Source organism: Melopsittacus undulatus, chromosome 7 (genome assembly GCF_012275295.1).
Source record: "Melopsittacus undulatus isolate bMelUnd1 chromosome 7, bMelUnd1.mat.Z, whole genome shotgun sequence".
Classification (NCBI taxonomy): domain Eukaryota; kingdom Metazoa; phylum Chordata; class Aves; order Psittaciformes; family Psittaculidae; genus Melopsittacus; species Melopsittacus undulatus.
The window spans coordinates 71,173,788-71,191,274 of record NC_047533.1 but is presented as its reverse complement, the minus strand read 5'-3'; the positions used below and the strand labels follow the sequence as shown (position 1 = coordinate 71,191,274).

At 39.8% G+C, this 17,487-nt stretch overlaps 1 protein-coding gene across 1 annotated transcript in view; it reads right to left on the bottom strand.

Moving 5' to 3' along the window:
- LOC101871956 (N-deacetylase and N-sulfotransferase 3) overlaps positions 1–17,487 on the bottom strand; it is a 55,901-nt gene that overhangs the window by 30,366 nt on the left and 8,048 nt on the right. Inside the window, exons 2-4 of the mRNA XM_005147938.4 lie at positions 6,897–6,984; positions 5,532–5,686; positions 1,981–2,166 (exon numbers count right to left, since the gene is read on the bottom strand). Coding sequence (XP_005147995.3) covers positions 1,981–2,166; positions 5,532–5,686; positions 6,897–6,984 — 429 coding nt within the window. The remainder of the gene's footprint in view (positions 1–1,980; positions 2,167–5,531; positions 5,687–6,896; positions 6,985–17,487) is intronic.

Sequence of the window (17,487 nt, the reverse complement as noted above, 5' to 3'; positions counted from 1 at the left end):
AAAGCGTGCAAAGAATAAGTCTTTTCAATAGGAAGAGCTGATAAATGCAGGTAGGTTTTCCAGCAGAACTTAAAAATTTTCCATCAACTTTATATAATTTGATGAAGACTATTTCAATTATGTCTGTTTTCCATAGAAAATCAACAGCTAAGTATTGCTGTTCATGTATAATTATCAAACTGGGATTGGTCTCAAACATTCTAGTCCAATTTAAGACATTCATTATATTATATTATAGCTTAACTTTTTAAAGTATAAAAATCCCTTACTTGACATAGACTGTGGTTTTGCAGATACTCTTTTATTTCTTGTAGTTTAATTTCTCAACATCTTTTTTGTGATGTACACTATACTGTGACCATAGGTCATGAATTCTGCATTGTTACAAAATGGATGGAATTTGTACATTTGCTATAAACTTGCAAATACTGTAAAACTCCTGGATTTCACTGATGAAGTATGAGAACAGTTCCTCACAGAGGCAGAGAATGAAGCTGTACTGAATGTGAAATGCTCTGGGAAATCTTACACAACAATTTTACTGAATTTTTACTGAATATATTCATCACTATAAGCCTGAAGATGTAAAATATTAATGCATTTGCCCTTAAGAACTGGAAGCTTCAGACTCCAAGACCAGGTGGTTTCACATAGCTGTGCTTAGAAATTGATTTTTTGTCCTGGTGTCCTTGTGTTAAATCTCATTACGAGTCTTCAAATTACATGTTTTTACAAAAATTTATGAAAGATATTTTGGGGCACTCTGAGTCCAACAGTTGTCTTCAAATGCTTCACAACTCTGAGCATATCCACAAACCCACTATTTTACATGCAGCTATTGCTGTAGCTCAAATCTGTATGGTGTCAATTTTTTTCCTGGCTGCCTGGAGGTCATGTTAGTTTGCTTCATCCAAAAACTGAGTATTATTGTTTCTATACCTTAGAAAATAGGTATCTCTGATAACTTGAGAACAAGACCACAATTCTGTTATAAGCCAAGTGGCAGTCTTGCGCTAAGATACTTGACCCTCCAAAACTGTTTGGTGCAGGCAGAGGTGTAACACAGTACACACACTAGGATGTTTCTCTTTCACCCCTCTCCCCTCAGACATCAAAAGAAAGTTACTCAAGAACATACCATCCAGTATTTTTGAAAGCTGTTTTGAAACACTTCTCAGACAAGAATGACAATATGTGAATCAGAAATAGCCTATGCCCCGGTGACCAGATGGTATTGGCATAACACCTTCCACAGTTGTGCACAACCCCTTTTGGCAAATGTTGCTGTCAATGTACAATGCTCCGTTCAAATACAGAAGAATTGTGTGACTTGATTTGTGGCTACCTCAGCAAAGCAGTTTCATAGCCTGGAGTGGGGTGTGGTGAATGTGTGCCTGCTTTCCTTCAGCTTTCTCAGTGTTTGCTCCGCATCCAGACTGAACGCCTGGGCCCAAAGGATAGCTGTGAGGTTAAGCCACACTGCAAAACACAGTTCATGTTTCTGCAAGGCAGGGAGCAAAACAAGGACAACTGTGCAATGCTCAATGCAAGAAAAAAATATTTCTGCACCAAAATCAAGGTTCTCAGGTGACACAAACTTGCAAAACTCTTTTGCAGTTAATGGTACTATGCGAGTTTAAAACCTGCTAGAAATCCAACCCATAGTATTTTGTTAAAAGATGGAAAGTTGACTATTTCCTTGAGATGTCTGTACATGTATTAACAGTAAGACTATAACAGTTAGCAGCCTGTTTACTGTCAACAGTGGGATGCTTGGAGGCCACCTCATCAGTAGTAACATCATCAGCAACAGACTGATTTTAATCAACAAGATACTGTCAAATATATCTTGCTGCTTATGCATAGCAATATGCACTTCTTATGATGTGGACTTTCAGGATACATGCTTGTCCACTTAGAAACAAGTTCTTCATAAAATGGTAAAGTGGTGGTAATATGAACATCATAAATACAACTCACCATGATATTTTTGTGGATGAAGCCTCGTCTATACCGTGCAGGCTTCAGGTGTGGGTATTCTTCTGTGCTGGTAACTCTGATATTCCAGACCTTTTTCCAGGCATCATAGAGTTGAACATGTACTGGGTAGACTCCAGAATGGTGTGGAGCCACTGCATAGCCCAAATCAGTTGGAATACCATGTTCCTAAAACATAGCAGAACAATCACTGATTTAAAAAAAATTAGGAACTTCATGTTATAGCATTTCTTGAATCCTTTATTTGTGAGAGATCAAGGTCTGAAATGCAAATAACGGTGATATCAAAATATGCTGATATGTAAGGGAGATGGAAGGCAGCATGGTAAGATGAAACACAGGACTTTAATACAAAAGCTTTTTTAACAACTATCTTTGAGTATGTAGGGAAAAGTGATATAGATGTATTTTATGTTGATTTCCTCAATCTATATTAAACAGAAAGCAGCACTCCAAGTTTTTGCAAGGAATTTACTCACAAACTACGAAGAATTCAGAGGGAAAGTTACTGGCACATACTCCACAAAACAGGTGGCATCTGGCAGCTACACTTACGGAAGTATGATTTCCATTACACAATTACTTGTATTGTTAACTTAATTTCATAGACAGTCACTGCATTTCCCCTCTAGTCCACTCAAAACCATGTTCAAAACCAGCTTACCCATGTTAGTGTCCTTTTGAAAAAGGAGAAAAGATAACCACTTGTAAAATTTGGAGGATAACAGGCAGATGGTCTAGGCAGGCAACCCCTTGTAGCACACTATTCTTCACACTCCTGCATCCATCTTGTTTACATACAGACCTTGCTAGTATTACATTTTCTTGACATTCAGTATATTTTCTTTCCAGTTTCTAGTTTCCAATATACTCTAATGAATTTCGGTACCTTGTCTCCTTTCTTTCAGGTTGCTTTTCAAAAGAACAGTATATAGCAGGTATTTCGTTGATATTCTGATTTGCAGAATACACTGTCCCCAAGATGTTGTGTTGCAATGATTCAGGATAACTGCCTTTGCACGATCTCTGAATTCTGTTTAAAAGTTGTTTTACATGGATTGTATGGTCATCTTCACCATATTTTCTAATCATACTTTCTTTGTCCACAAAGGTAAGAGCTGGTTGATACTCAGGTCTATTCCTTTGTATAAACTAGTTACTAAGGAATGGGTGCATGACCTTTAGTAAAATCACCTTTCTTCACCTTTTCTGGAGAAGGACTACTGCAGGAAACCTAATGCACAGGACTTAAAAAGCTTAGATAGTCAGGATACAGTATCAGACATATCTGTTGCAATTTAAATATGACAACTTCACTAACAGCTCAAAACAAAAACTCACAAAGCAGCATTTGCTTCTGCTCTGGAGTAACATGGGAAATAAGACTTTAAAGATGTGAAACCTGCAAGGGAAGAAAGCTATTTTTTCCTCATTAAAGGGCTACTTGGAACCTAGTGTAATGGTGTGTCCAACAGATAGATATGGTTGAGAACACTATTCTGTATCTCAACTCCCATCAGTGACCCTGCTCCAGGCAGGGAGCGCATCATCTGCTGGTTTACAGCTGGGGCACAGTATGTGTAATCTGTCAAAGTAGGAAGGAGTAAGATCTGGCCTATTGGTTTTACTGCATATGGAGATAAAGAATGGATACACCACCAGTTACACAGCTTTACATTACTTTATTCTACTACAGGTTGTCTCAATTCTTTCTTTTATCTTTTCTACTTCCCTTAAGCATACATACACATTAGAAAGAAAAATCTTTACAGAACATGTGAGAAACTGTGTTTTCTAATGTCCCATTTAATCTTCTTCATTTAGCTAGAAACAAATCTGATTTTTAAGGGGTTTTCCCTCACATTTGACAATATGCAGTAATAAAACATGCAATTAAAATCTTCCATTCTAATTATGAGCCTATCATCTTGAATGTATTAGTGTCTCTGTTACTCCTTAGTGATTGTTATTCCCAAGTTAAGCATTTCATACACATTCAGTCTGATAATGCATGAGGCATGCACAATTTTAGCCTCTTTCAAAAAAGCATGATACTTATCTTTGTTATTAATTTAAATGCTTTAAGCAAATGAAACATAATGAATAGCTTCATGTCTGTACGTCTATACATAGCTTCAGGCATGAAAACCATTTAATGTATCTGTAAGTATTAAGAACATTGAGAGTGGTAAAGAAAAAAAAATATGACATTACCTAAAACAGGGCTGATATGAATTATCCTAATAACATACTTTAATGCTTACATACTGTAGACTAATCCCAGAAGATGTCTTAGGTCACACTAGAACTACAAGAAATAACTGAATTTGCAGTGCAGCTTGCAACAGTACACAGAATCATAGACAAAAGGGAATTTGTACACATAATCATTAAATTTTAAGTTTTTATAACTTCTACTGAAATACTTTTTTTAAAGATAACATTAAAATTGAGCTGGCCTGTACTCAGTACAGCTACAGTTTACAGTACTCTTCAGTTGAAAGAAAACATACACCTTCCTTAAAGCAAAGTTTTCGAATACAAACTTTAAGTGCTTGATTTTCTATGTCTATGCCTTCACCCTACACTCACTGACACATATTTTGCTCTGGTACTTCAAATGCCCTTGCTCTTTCAAGTAACAAAGTCATGACGTGCCATCTGAAGAGCAGCCAGTGCATTTTGAAAAGTGAAAAGCCAAATCAACGTGATGGAATAGTAGATGCATTTTGGCAAACAAGCTGTTTGCTGAGATATTCTGATACAACATTTCTTAATGTCTTTACACATACGACAATTTCCTCAGGCAAATAATATGTAGTATTGTGCATGGCAGTCTGGTTTGGTTTTAATGCATGAAATTAACTGTAAAGAAAAGGTAAGTCTCTTTCTCTAGTATCCTCATACCTAAAGGTATGTTTTTATTTTCTTATATTCTCACTGATACACTGATGCATTTCTGTGAATAAATTATTAGTACAGGCAATGCTTTTCAAAACAGGCTTTTAGAAAGTTGATCCAGTGGGAATATAAAAGAACTTATCCTGTATCACCACAGAAGAGCATCTTTGAAAATACGGCACATATGCCATAACATGGCATGTTAATCCTAACACGCAGTGTTTCCATAAAGTCATTTGACATGGTTTGATGGAGTGTTTATTCCTTCAGAAAAGTGGACATTTTCTAATCTAAACAATGGCTTATTTCAGAAAAATAATAAAATAAAGTTTTTGTCTACAGTGACTTTCCAAGCTGTGACCATATTAATTCTTCATTCTGAAAGAATGTTTTCATTCAAAATTTTTCATAAAGTAATAAAAAAATCCCCTAAACTTTACTTGAGAAAGAAATACAAACTGTAGAGAAACAGAATTTTCATAGCACAAAACAGACTGCAAAAAGCATTCTATCCTAACTTTGTTTCGATTCACTGAGATTAAAACAAATTCTACAAAGATTGATTTTTCTAACAAAATAGGAATGTTTTCTGAATACCCAAATTCAATATAAAATGTAAAACCACAACTCACTAAGGCAAATTTTTTGTTGAGGATCATCTGCTCCACCAGTGACGACTCATTGTGGAAGAGGTGAGGCTGCATGTGACTCCACATATGGGGAAACCACCAAAACTCATCTGCAGATCTCAACAGCAGGTCATCACCTTCATCCTCCTCCTCAGTCCCTGCAAAAGGAAAAAAAATATAATACCTCTGAAGTGGTTTAAACCCAGCTGGGAACTCAGAACCACACAGCTGCTCGATCACTCCTCCCTCTTCTCCCCCTCTTTTCCAGAGATGCTCTGTAGGTGCAGGCCAAGCCCCAGCTCATTGCTGTAAGCTGTCCCTCGCTGGTATTGCCAGGACAACAGCACACATTGTCTACCTGTTCTGCTAACTTTTCTGGATTTCACACTTGTTCAGAGGTGAAATGCCAAAGCACTGGAGGGGCCCATTAGCCCAGGTGCTTGCCCATATGATCCCACACACCCTGCCACTTGTGGCTGTCCAGCCTTGGGAAAAAAAGAACCTCTCAGTGGTCCTCTCATATCGCCTTTTAACCTTAGACAAGACCCAAGCCTAACCCTGCTTAACTTTCGAGATCAGATGAAACACAGCATTCTCATGCTGGTATGGCCATGGGTAAAATACATGCTGTATTTGTGGCAACATGCTGATTCCCAGCAAAAGCAGCAGGCAGGTTTCAAAAGTATCCAAAGGATATCCAAAACCTTTGGAATTCTCAAATGCTGCTGTAAAAAGCCTGGTAGGGGAGCGGAGGGTGTGAGGGAATGTCTCCTTCATAGGTTGACCCCACAAGGAGGAAAAAAACCCCATGTGTCATTGCTTAAAATTCCCATTATACACCTCCCACAATATTAAGGTGACAACCACACTGTGATTATAAAAATCACACAGTGATTTTATTGTATTGCAAGTCATTACCATAAAGTTCAGTGAAACAAAAACTGTAGCTCAGGTGCTAAAGCTGAAAACACTAAACCAGCAAATACTGGCTGCAAGAAGGTACAACACGCTGAAACTCTGGAAGCAAGTGCAACAGATCTGAGTGCAAAGAAATCAACACTGTGACGAGTGACTATTAATCCAAAACAATGAATGCTTATCACAAATACGATTAGACACACTCTGGTCAGACCTGTTGTTAAATGTTATAGCTGAACAAAGGATAGTATACACCCCTTATTCCACATCACTCACATCATGCTCAGACCCTTTTTTTTCTTCCAATATACCATCAGTTTTTGTCTCATACATACACATACATCTACTATGAAGGAAATGCTTCTCTCTCCTCAGACCCTTAAACTCGACTTTCCTCATATTACAAAAACCCCCATCAAAACAGAAGCAATTTCAGTATTTCAGTCTTACCTGTGTGATAAAATTTCCCTGAAAATCCCAGGTTGAAAGTAAAATTTGTAATCTGAGCTCTCAAAAGATTCTGAGTGTCAAGCAGGGCCTGAAAAAAATCAAACCAAAAAACAACCCACTATATAAACATATGCATAGGAAACACACCTGGCACAAATCTAATATAACAATATAGATACTTTTACAGGTAAATGTCCTTTCAATTGCTTTAGCTATTTTAAAACAGCTCATTATATATGACAAAGTAGTAACAGATACCTTCATTGCCGTTTGAAGATCAAAAACCACATGCAAATTCCATTGTTTTCCTCATAAAGGTGACCAGCTATTAAATATTGTTTTACTCTCTGAATCATAAAATGGGAAAACAAAAGCACACTCCAGATAAAGTATCTTCCACTGATGACTCAGTAAACCTGGGATACAGCCAGGAATGAAATTCAGATCTCTTGTGCCCCTAGCTGCTGCTCCATTCACTAGGATGAACAGCTAGGATGACCTACAATTGTATTTTTTAATGTCAGGTCAAATACATATATAGCATGTTAGTTATGTTTCAAAATCACTGGTAATGAAAAAAATTAAGAAACCCAGAAAGCTAGTTGAAGCCTATTCCATATCAAAGAACTTAATCCTAAATTTCCCCAAATTCTGAGTCATTTCTCACACATTTAGCACACAGGCTGCCAGCATACATATACTTGCACCAGATTAGTACAAACATGCATGCAGGAGGAAAGGGGAAAGGATTATTCATCAAACTTGAGAGTCAGAAAACTCTGATCTCAATATGCTCTTCTTGATTCGTTACTCCCAAGATTTACATATTGCTTCCAAGAGTGACCTCCTAAATGCTCACACCCTGCTGCTGTTCAAGATGTAACAAAGAAACCTAGCTCTCCAATGCAAAATAAACTTTGCAGAGCAAAAACATAATGAAGGTGCAAAAAGCATCCTCTAAAATGAGACTTGGAATGCACCTTCCTCCAGACAACCTGCCCTCAGCTGAGCACTTGATGGTTGGTAATTTATGAGCACATTGGACTCTGGAGATTGGTGACACTGAACAGAGCACATCACAAGTGCATGGCCAACTACAGCAAAAAGACACACTTGTGCAGATAGTTATGCAGTACCGTTGAAAAAAAAGGAAATAATTATACACCAAAGTTTTCAAAGTCAACATACATTATACTATAGTGATCACTGTACAAGAAGTGATTAGAAGTATTATTATTGTCAGAAATTACTAACTAAGCGTGTTAAGAAACTAAGCATGTTAAGAAACTAAGCATGTTAAAAGCACTGGAGCTTTTCAGAGGTTTAAAGGTCTAGAAGGCTCCCCACTCCTGAAATTCAATGACAATTTGGTGTTCTGAAAAATATGAGACAGCAATTTAATTAAGAGTTTCTTTGGATATTTCATTATATGAGTAATTTCTCTACAATTATTTTTTAACTGGAACGCCAATGAAAACAAAATGTTAGTATGGAAGTCAAGCCCAGCTTTAGATCCAGGCATAGTATAGTCAAGTTACAGTTCTTTAAAATTACCCATTTTACAGATAGAGGCAATATCCACCTTATCTGAAAAGCTTCTGGGCACATAAGCTCTTCTTGAGGTCTTTACCAGGGCTCATCTGTATCAGATGTAACAGAAGTGTGATCTCCATCTGCCTGTTTCCTTATACCTACAACATGATGGTGACCAAATCAGGCAAAGGGTGGCCATAGCAGGGGCTCCCCTGTGCACCAGCCTCAAGAAAAGCCCAAGGCAGCAGGCCCAGTGGTGCTTCCATTCCCAGTAAGAGGTGGCCACACACCACAGCTGGTGCATTATGTCCCAGTTCTGTGCTTGCCTTTCCCACCACTCCCTTTCCAGAGCTGAGTATTTTCACCTGGCCCCACTGGGAGATTGCAGCACCAACCAGTGCAAGAATACAGCTGCTCTTTGGCCCTCTGCTAGCATGTATCTGAGGCCTCAGCAAGCTCACTAAGCTTGTAGCTTGGGCTGGCTCTGGGAAGCTGGTACTTGAGGGAGCTGATCAGAAGCAATGGGACAGTCATTTGTCCCTATCCTGGGGGCCTGCAAATTTGAGTTTTGCTGATAAAATATGAGTGGTTTCAATTCTGAGCCATCAGTAGTGCTTGCCTTGTTCACTATTTCAGTGAACCAGAGTGCTATGCCTAAGCATATTCATTAAATATATACTAATGAAAAAATTAAATCTGTGACAGAACCAGCCTTTTTCTGCCTCCTATTTCTTAAGGCCATCTCAGATCTGGAAGCAACTTGTCTTTCCCACTGTCATCTTCTTCACTGTAGCTCCAGCAACAAGAGCACAAGCAGGTTCAAAGCACAGTACTGGTAACGTAAAGATCATTTTTCACTGGAAAGCCTGAAAAATGTCCTATGAACAAGGGACTTTCTAAAGGAATGACTAAAATGAAGCACAGAATGGAGATAACTGAAAACAAGCCTGAGACTTCTGAAGGAAATACGAGAAAAATCCTACAACATTGTAATGAGGGCTTTTGCACAGGCTGAGAGTGCAAAGATCACTCAGGAGACTTCTTATTCTAATGAAAAGTATGAAATCCACAGAAGAATATGAAAACCACCCTTGAGCTGCTGGGAACCTATTCAATTAAGTAATTTTTTATCTCTGCACAGTTAAAAATGTAGGAAGCAAATAATATGCCTATACACTTATGTTAACTGTAGATGTTGTCAATTGGAAGGGATCCTGAGGGCAGCTTGACAGCGAGGTCATATGAATGGGCTGCATGGTTCTTGCCCTCCTAATTAAGTTAGAGAAGTGTGAGCAGTTTTGAGCTGAAGGCCTTCTGCACCTAACACATTCTCAGCTTGTCAGCTCCAATCTAGTTTCAGCATGATGGAAAACCAAAGAGCAGCTGAAACTAGAGAAACAACCTGGAAGACTATCTTCAACTGCACCTCCCCACCGTACTGCAGCTACGGGGCTGACCAGCCAACCCAGGCTTTCAAACAGAAGGTGGGAAAAGGGTTGCAGAAAGTCCATAATGCAAAATGAGAGTTTACTTCTTTGCTGGGATTTAGTTTTTAGTTACCTCCTTATTGCCTCAATGACATACCTGGTGGCTGCATTTTATTTAAACCAGCAGTCACAAGACAGCACTCCAAATTACACCTCCATAACACAAAACTCTAAACGAAATCTGCAGTTCACTGGGTTTTTTTGTCCACATTACTTTCATTCAAATCAACAGGAGATGTTCTGGTAAAGCATGTGGTGGTATGTGAAAACCTATTGGCTAACAACAACAGTGTACCTGCTCAATCTGCACAGAGTGAGAGGACAGGCCTGCTGTGAACCAGTTTTTGTACAGCCAAGCTGAGATAACATTTGAGTTGTCATGCCTATGATTATTCTCTGGGTGACTTGACATTTTACTCATCATTCAGGTTCTAAAAACAAAATGTTAAAACTCATGCAAAATATATAGAAGCAGATGGCAGGGCCTATTACTGTGAGTTTCTATCATAAAGACAGAAGCAGAGAAAAGTAGGGGGATGAAAAGCCTGAAATTTCATTTCTAAATGCTGCATATTTTATGATTGGTTTATGAACAAGCCCCTCTGGATATTTGTATGAAATGTTATGTAAATACATTAATACTGAAGATTATATTTTTAAAACTTCACTAAAGCCTTCATATGCTTATAGATAATTATTTAGTACTTGTCATACTTCCACAGATACTATAAAGCAAATAAATTGCTGGCAGCCTAATCACTTTCATGTACATAGCTACAGAGGAGTACATACTTTTTAACTCTTCTTAAGCTCACATACTAGGTTTAGCAAATTCCTTGTGCCAGAAGTCAAATGTGAGAATTCAGCATATAATGAAAAGCCCCTTTCTTCACCAATAGTCCCAAATAATCTCAGAAAAAGGCCCCATTACAATCCAGGCAATAGACAGAAGTTATCCTGACAGCCAAACAAGAGTTCTTTCAATCTTTCCATCTGACAAGTTTATACTATAATGAAAGGAATGTAAGAAATCATGTATGTTGCAAATAAAGCCCAATTCTCAGACAATTAGTCAGCACCATGCCATTTAAGTTATTTCTATTTCACTTCTGAATAAACATCTCAGTGAATGTAAGCTACTGTAATTGCCAGTGGGATCTCAACTGACTGAGAATTTAGGAGAAAATGGACTCTGAGATCACAAATATAACAGAAGGAACCTCGAGAATTATTCTTTAATTGAAATAGCCACGCAATAGGAATGTATGAAAATTCCTGCCTTTGTAAAGATGGCATCTTCCTTTCCTGACAATCATGTTTAGTTCTCTTTATTGCTTTTCATGCAGAAATACAAATTCCAACTACAAAGCAAACAGGTATTTTTGATTTTTCTTACCTTACAGATGGGACAAGCAGAGTCACAGATTAATGACATGGGCTGTCAAGAGCTTCTGCTCAAGTAAATCAGCAGTAAAGCCAATGATAAAACTCACATCAGCAAACTTGCTTTCCATTTCCCTAGCCAGGAAACTGTCCTGCCTCCTGTCCTCAAGCATCTCTTTACATTATTTCATTTCATAGTCGGTTATAGAGAAGTCACAAGTGTCCACTTGTCTCTGGTAAACAGATAGTGGTAATTCCTTCATCATCAATAAAAACATTCAGACCCAAATATCTTGGATGATCAAAAAAATAAGTCTAGAATGCTTTGTTGAACTCTGAGGTTAACTATGACTTCTATCTGTAGTTACAATTCATTTACGACTATTTTCCTACTCAAAAGCTGCTAAAGAACTTAGGCAACTGAAAAGCAAAATAGTTTAAAACACCCTTAATTCCACTTGTAATCACATGGATTTTAACTAAATTGTGACATAGCCTCACAATACTGCATCATTAATATCTTAAACTTCAAATCAGTACATGCTTTCATGTCAGAAACAGAAGTAAGGTCAGCTTTGTAATTTCCCCAAAAGCCTATTTTCTCCTTTTTTTCAGGAAGCAGATCTTACCTCTCAATGCTTGCTTTACTGTTTCATGTCTAACAATACTTATCAAAGGACCCACTAAAATAGGAACTGCTTTGCCTTTGAGGAAAACTTCTCTTTAATATAGGCAAGGACCTTCTGAAAAGGTAAAGCCAATTAATAGAAAGTGTAATGTAAAAGCAAAAAGTTAAGCACACGACGTCCCTTTAGTGAAGGTCTTACACAGGCACAGCTTCAATTTTCTGTACCACATTTCCACTTGAATTTAACCCCTGCAAGACAGTGAACGAACAGAAATAAAGCCACTGAAACTTCTGACTGGAGTTCCTAATACAGGTGTTTAATGAGCTGGAACTGATGTGATGTCCTTTTACTTTGAACTTTTGGTGAGATAATTTTGCCTTTCCTCAGCATGTCCACGTTCCAAGTCCTTCAACAAGCTGTGCCTAATTATCAGTCCCAGGTTTGCCCTGGCACTGCTGAGATTGACAGTAGAAAAGGAAGTGGGGGGCACACTGCCTTGGGCAGGGGAAAGATGAGGGAGAAGTGGGCATCCACAAGAAACCTTGTAACAGCAGTGTGGTAGGGGCTCGGAAGTGAGAGGCAGTGAGATCCTGATGGCAGATGTTCAAGCAACTGTGGCAGTCATCAGGCATGGGAAGGCATCAGGCAAGAATCTGGGCTGTTTGGAGGCAGCATGGCAAGAAGAACCAGAGGACAGCCTCAGTGAAAGTCCATCCCAAGTGGCTGGGAATCATTGTTTTATTACACGGACTATTTTGCCTCCGAGGAAAAAATGTTTCCCTCATGATAAATTATGTATCTTGGAACATCATTTAGTGTATTTTCTTTCTGGATTTCTAAGATTAGTATTTTGGCATCCGTTACCATAAACATTTGATCTATGGAAGAGGAGGAAGAATTGCTTTGGGTATACTAGGTGTATCTGAAAAGGTATATTTTAATATTCTTCAGACAAAAGGAGAAGAAAGTTTACATTTTCTTTGACTCTAAATTTCTTTATCAGAACTGACACTACAGAGTGGGCAAGAGAAAAAGAAGAAAATTTTCATCTTTTTCTGGAAAGCATTTAGTGAGCAGAGATCATCAATTACACCCTAAACTGCATATGTGGGGAAAGGAAACTGCTCTACAGTTTGGTGGAAGCGAGGTGTCTAAGAGGACACAATCCAGCAAAAAAATAGAAATATTGATGAAACAGGGATGGAAAAGCTAAACTACTGACCACACATATGTTCAAGTTTATATAACGTCAGATTCCATGCAAGTTCAAGGCAACCTTTCGTGCTACTTTTTACAACAGAATTAAAATGGGGAGGGGGTTGGAGCATTTCATGTGGACCAACCTGTTTATTAAAGATTTAGCAGCTTCAAGAAACAAATTATTCTTTCAATTAAAAACATGTTTTTGACACTTCTACTGCATCCTTCAGAAGATGGAACAGTTGAAAAGTACCACATGCCAGCAGGATGCCTATTTACAAAGGGTAGACTTTAAACCAGAAAATGTGTAAAAAAATTCCTTGGAGACAAAACAAAATACCTGGCTTCACTTATTTCAAAATGTTTGTAGTTTACTGACAGGAAGGTTCTACCTGTAGCAGTTGTGGTTTTAAATTATCAAAGAGGGATGCCTTGGAGCCCAATTCCCTTTAACATGCAGGACATCCTACACCTGGGTTGGAGCAATGCCAGGCACAGTTACAGGCTGGGCAGAGAAGAGATTCAGAGCAGCCCAAAGAGAAGAACTTGGGGGTGTTGGTTGATTAAAAACTGAACATGAGCCGGCTTCAGTGTGCGCTCACAGCCCAGAAACCAACCGTATCCTGGGCTGCATCAAAAGGAGCGTGACCAGCAGGTCGAAGGAGGTGATCCTGCCCCTCTACTCTGCTCTCCTGAGACCTCACTTGGAGTATTGTGTGCAGTTCTGGTGTCCTCAACATAAAAAGGACATGGAACTGTTGGAACAAGTCCAGAGGAGGCCACGAGGATGATCAGGGACTGGAGCACCTCCTATATGAAGACAGGCTGAGAAAGTTTGGGCTGTTCAGCCTGGAGAAGAGAAGGCTGCGTGGAGACCTCATAGCAGCCTTCCAGTATCTGAAGGGGGCCTACAGGGATGCTGGGGAGGGACTCTTCATTAGGGACTGCAGTGACAGGACAAGGGGTAATGGGTTGAAACTTAAACAGGGGAAGTTTAGATTGGATACAAGGAAGAAATTCTTTACTGTTAGGGTGGTGAGGTACTGAAATGGGTTGCCCAGGGAGGTTGTGAATGCTCCATCCCTGGCAGTGTTCAAGGCCAGGTTGGACTGAGCCTTGGGTGACATGGTTTAGTGTGAGGTGTCCCTGCCCATGGCAGGGGGGTTGGAACTAGATGATCTTGAGGTCCTTTCCAACCGTGACTATTCTATGATTCTGTGACAAGCAAAGCTCCCACTGATTGCTTGAATGAATTTGGACAGTTTGGCAGACCCATTTAGCCAAGTATCTTACCTGACTTCCCATGATAAGGCACATACTCACCAGTTGAAGTCACTGAGAGTCTTTTACTAAATTCAATAAGCACTGTTAACTGAAATTCTGCATTATTAGCTCTTAATTAAACTGTACTTTGATGAAAAAGTTACTATTAATACAGCTAAATGATATCCCTGTTCTGCATGTAACAGAAATAAAATCCTGCATTTCTTTTAAAGGTCAAAAAATCCCCAAAACCCAGTCCAATTGAAATAGAATTAATAAACACCCTCCTGCTGCATATGATGTTTTCCCCTGCATTTTGGTCAGACAGGCTTCAACAGAGAACTTGCTGGTTCCTGCATTTTTGCCTAACACTTTATCTGCTATAAAACACCAAGTACGAAGAGGTAAGCTCAAAACAAAGTGATTCCAAGATGCATTTTAAAGTCTCTTCTTACTTATCCAGTTAAGTTCCTGCAATGTGACGACTACTGATATCCAATACAGTGGGAAACTTTGTTAGCCATAACAGAAGCATTCAGGAAGCTGTGCTGCAAAGTCACATACACAACCCCACCACAGCTGCCTCAGCTCTGAGTACAACAGGCCATCTTTCCAGGGTGACAGAGTAGTTGAGACCCAGTTCCAGTTCACTTCTGGACCACTCTGCTGTGCCTCCTTAGTCTGCCTTGTCTGCATTGCATCCTATCAGCAGCAGAAAAATTGTAAGACTTGTTCATTGACTCATGTAGACATTGGCCTAGCTACATGTCAGGCCTCAAAAACTCAGGTTCAAACAATAACTCAAGATGCAAAGCATTTGTATGTCTGCACCCCCTCAATAGACAACCCACACTTTTACAGCTTCAGATCCTGTTTGGTAGGATGCACAATATTCTGTCATAGAACACTGGCATGGCTGTTCGGTCTAACAATGTCTAATACTTTATAGTCATACAGCTCAAAGAACAGAGGTTATTACCCAAGCTCCTACATTTATTACCAACAACACATGCTTCTTATTTAATGTTCCTTCATAAGGCAACTCCACCTTTAGCTTTCACTACAGCCAACATGTACTGCAAATGGAGTTTGCCTGGAGGACAACGGCTACTCTCCAGGCAAGACAGTCCTTTGCTGCACAGGCTGGCCACGAGCTTCCACTGCAGCAAACCCTGTGCTCCCTTACGCCCCTTCACCCCTCACTGCTTGGCTGTGCTGCTCAGGGCCCTTTACCCTTCTGTGAGCAACATGAAGCTCAGTAGAACCACCAAATGCTGAAAAAAATCTAGGAAGTTCAATGCTGGAAGAATTTCTATGCCTAATCTCTCAGCAGCAGAGACACAGCCTCACCTGAATGCACAGGAATGCAGTTTAATTACTGAACTGACAAACAGGGACATTAAAAGTACCCAAGTTCTTTAGGAAATTGAAATAACAATGTGGTACAGTGTTGTTAACAGCAGAGTCCAACAGTCTGTGAATATGGCCTTTCAAAAAACTTCAGTCTTATATTTTTTCTCCATGTCAGTATTCACTGGACCTGAATGTTCTCACTGGCACGTTAAACAAACTGACTACTCCACAGGCTGTTAATTTATCAATGTATCAATGTCTGCTGTCTGCTGTATCAATGGCACAATCCAACCACAAATATTCCTTAGTTTGTTATTGGTATTTTTGTCCCTAATAGAGCCAAGAATATTCCTGTGCCTTTTAATACTCTATCTAATTAAAAAGATTTACCTTTGTCCCTATATTTGGGCTGAGCTGAGGCATACCAAAAGCACTTTTTCTTTCTCATGTTAGAATCATAGAATCATAGAATAGTTAGGGTTGGAAAGGACCTTAAGATCATCTAGTTCCAACTCCCCTGCCCCGGGCAGGGTCACCTCACACTAAACCTGGCCTTGAACACTGCCAGGGATGGAGCATTCACAACCTCCCTGGGCAACCCATTCCAGTGCCTCAGCACCCTAACAGCAAAGAACTTCTTCCTTGTATCCAATCTAAACTTCCCCTGTTTAACTTGCTGAGGGCACACTCAATCCCACTGTCCATGTCAGCAACAAAGATGTTGAACAATATCGGTCCCAACACCGATCCCTGAGGGACACCACTCGTTACTGGTCTCCAGCTGGACATTGAGCCATTGACCACAACTCTTTGCATGCAGCCATCCAGCCAGTTCTTTATCCACCAAGTGCTCCACCTATCAAATTGATGTCTCTCCAATCTAGAGACAAGGATATCATGTGGGACAGTGTTGAACACTTTGCACAAGTCCAGGTAGATGACATCATTGTTCCACCCCTGTCCATCAGTTCCGTAGCCCCATCATAGAAGGCCACCAAATTGGTCAGGCAGGATTTCCCCCTAGTGAAGCCATGCTGGCTGTTACCAAGCACCCTGTTGTTTTTCATGTGCCCTAGCATGCCTTCCAGGAGAATCTGCTCCCAGATTCTGCCAGGCACAGAGGTGAGACTGACTGCTCTGTAATTCCCTGGGTCATCCATTTTCCCCTTCTTGAACATGGGGGTTATATTTCCCTTTTTCCAGTCATCAGGAACTTCACCTGACTGCCATAATTTTTCAAATGTGATGGCCAGTGGCTTTGCAGCTTCATTCGCCAGCTCCTTCAGGACCTGTGGATGGATTTCATCAGGGCCCATGGACTTGTGTACATTCAGGTTCTTAAGATGGTCTTGAACCAGATCCTCTCCTACAGTGGGCCCAAGGTCTAGGTTTTCACAGTCCCTGCGTCCACCTTCCAAGACTTGGGTGCTGCGGTCAGAGCCTTTGCCAGTGAAGACCGAGGCAAAGAAGTCATTCAGAACCTCAGCTTTCTCCAAGCCCTGTGTAGCCAGTTCTCCCAACAGCTTCAGGAGGGGGCCTACGTTGTCCCTAGTCTGTTTTTAGCCGCTACATAACTATAAAATCCCTTCCTGTTATCTTTAACATCCCTAGCCAAGTTTAGCTCCAACTGGGCCTTAGCTTGTTCCACATTTACTGAGAGAAAAAAGGATCTCTGACCGAAGACTTTCATTTTCTCTTTCTGCCCTAAAGCTCCATGTCAGAAACAGCTGGGAATTCAGTCTT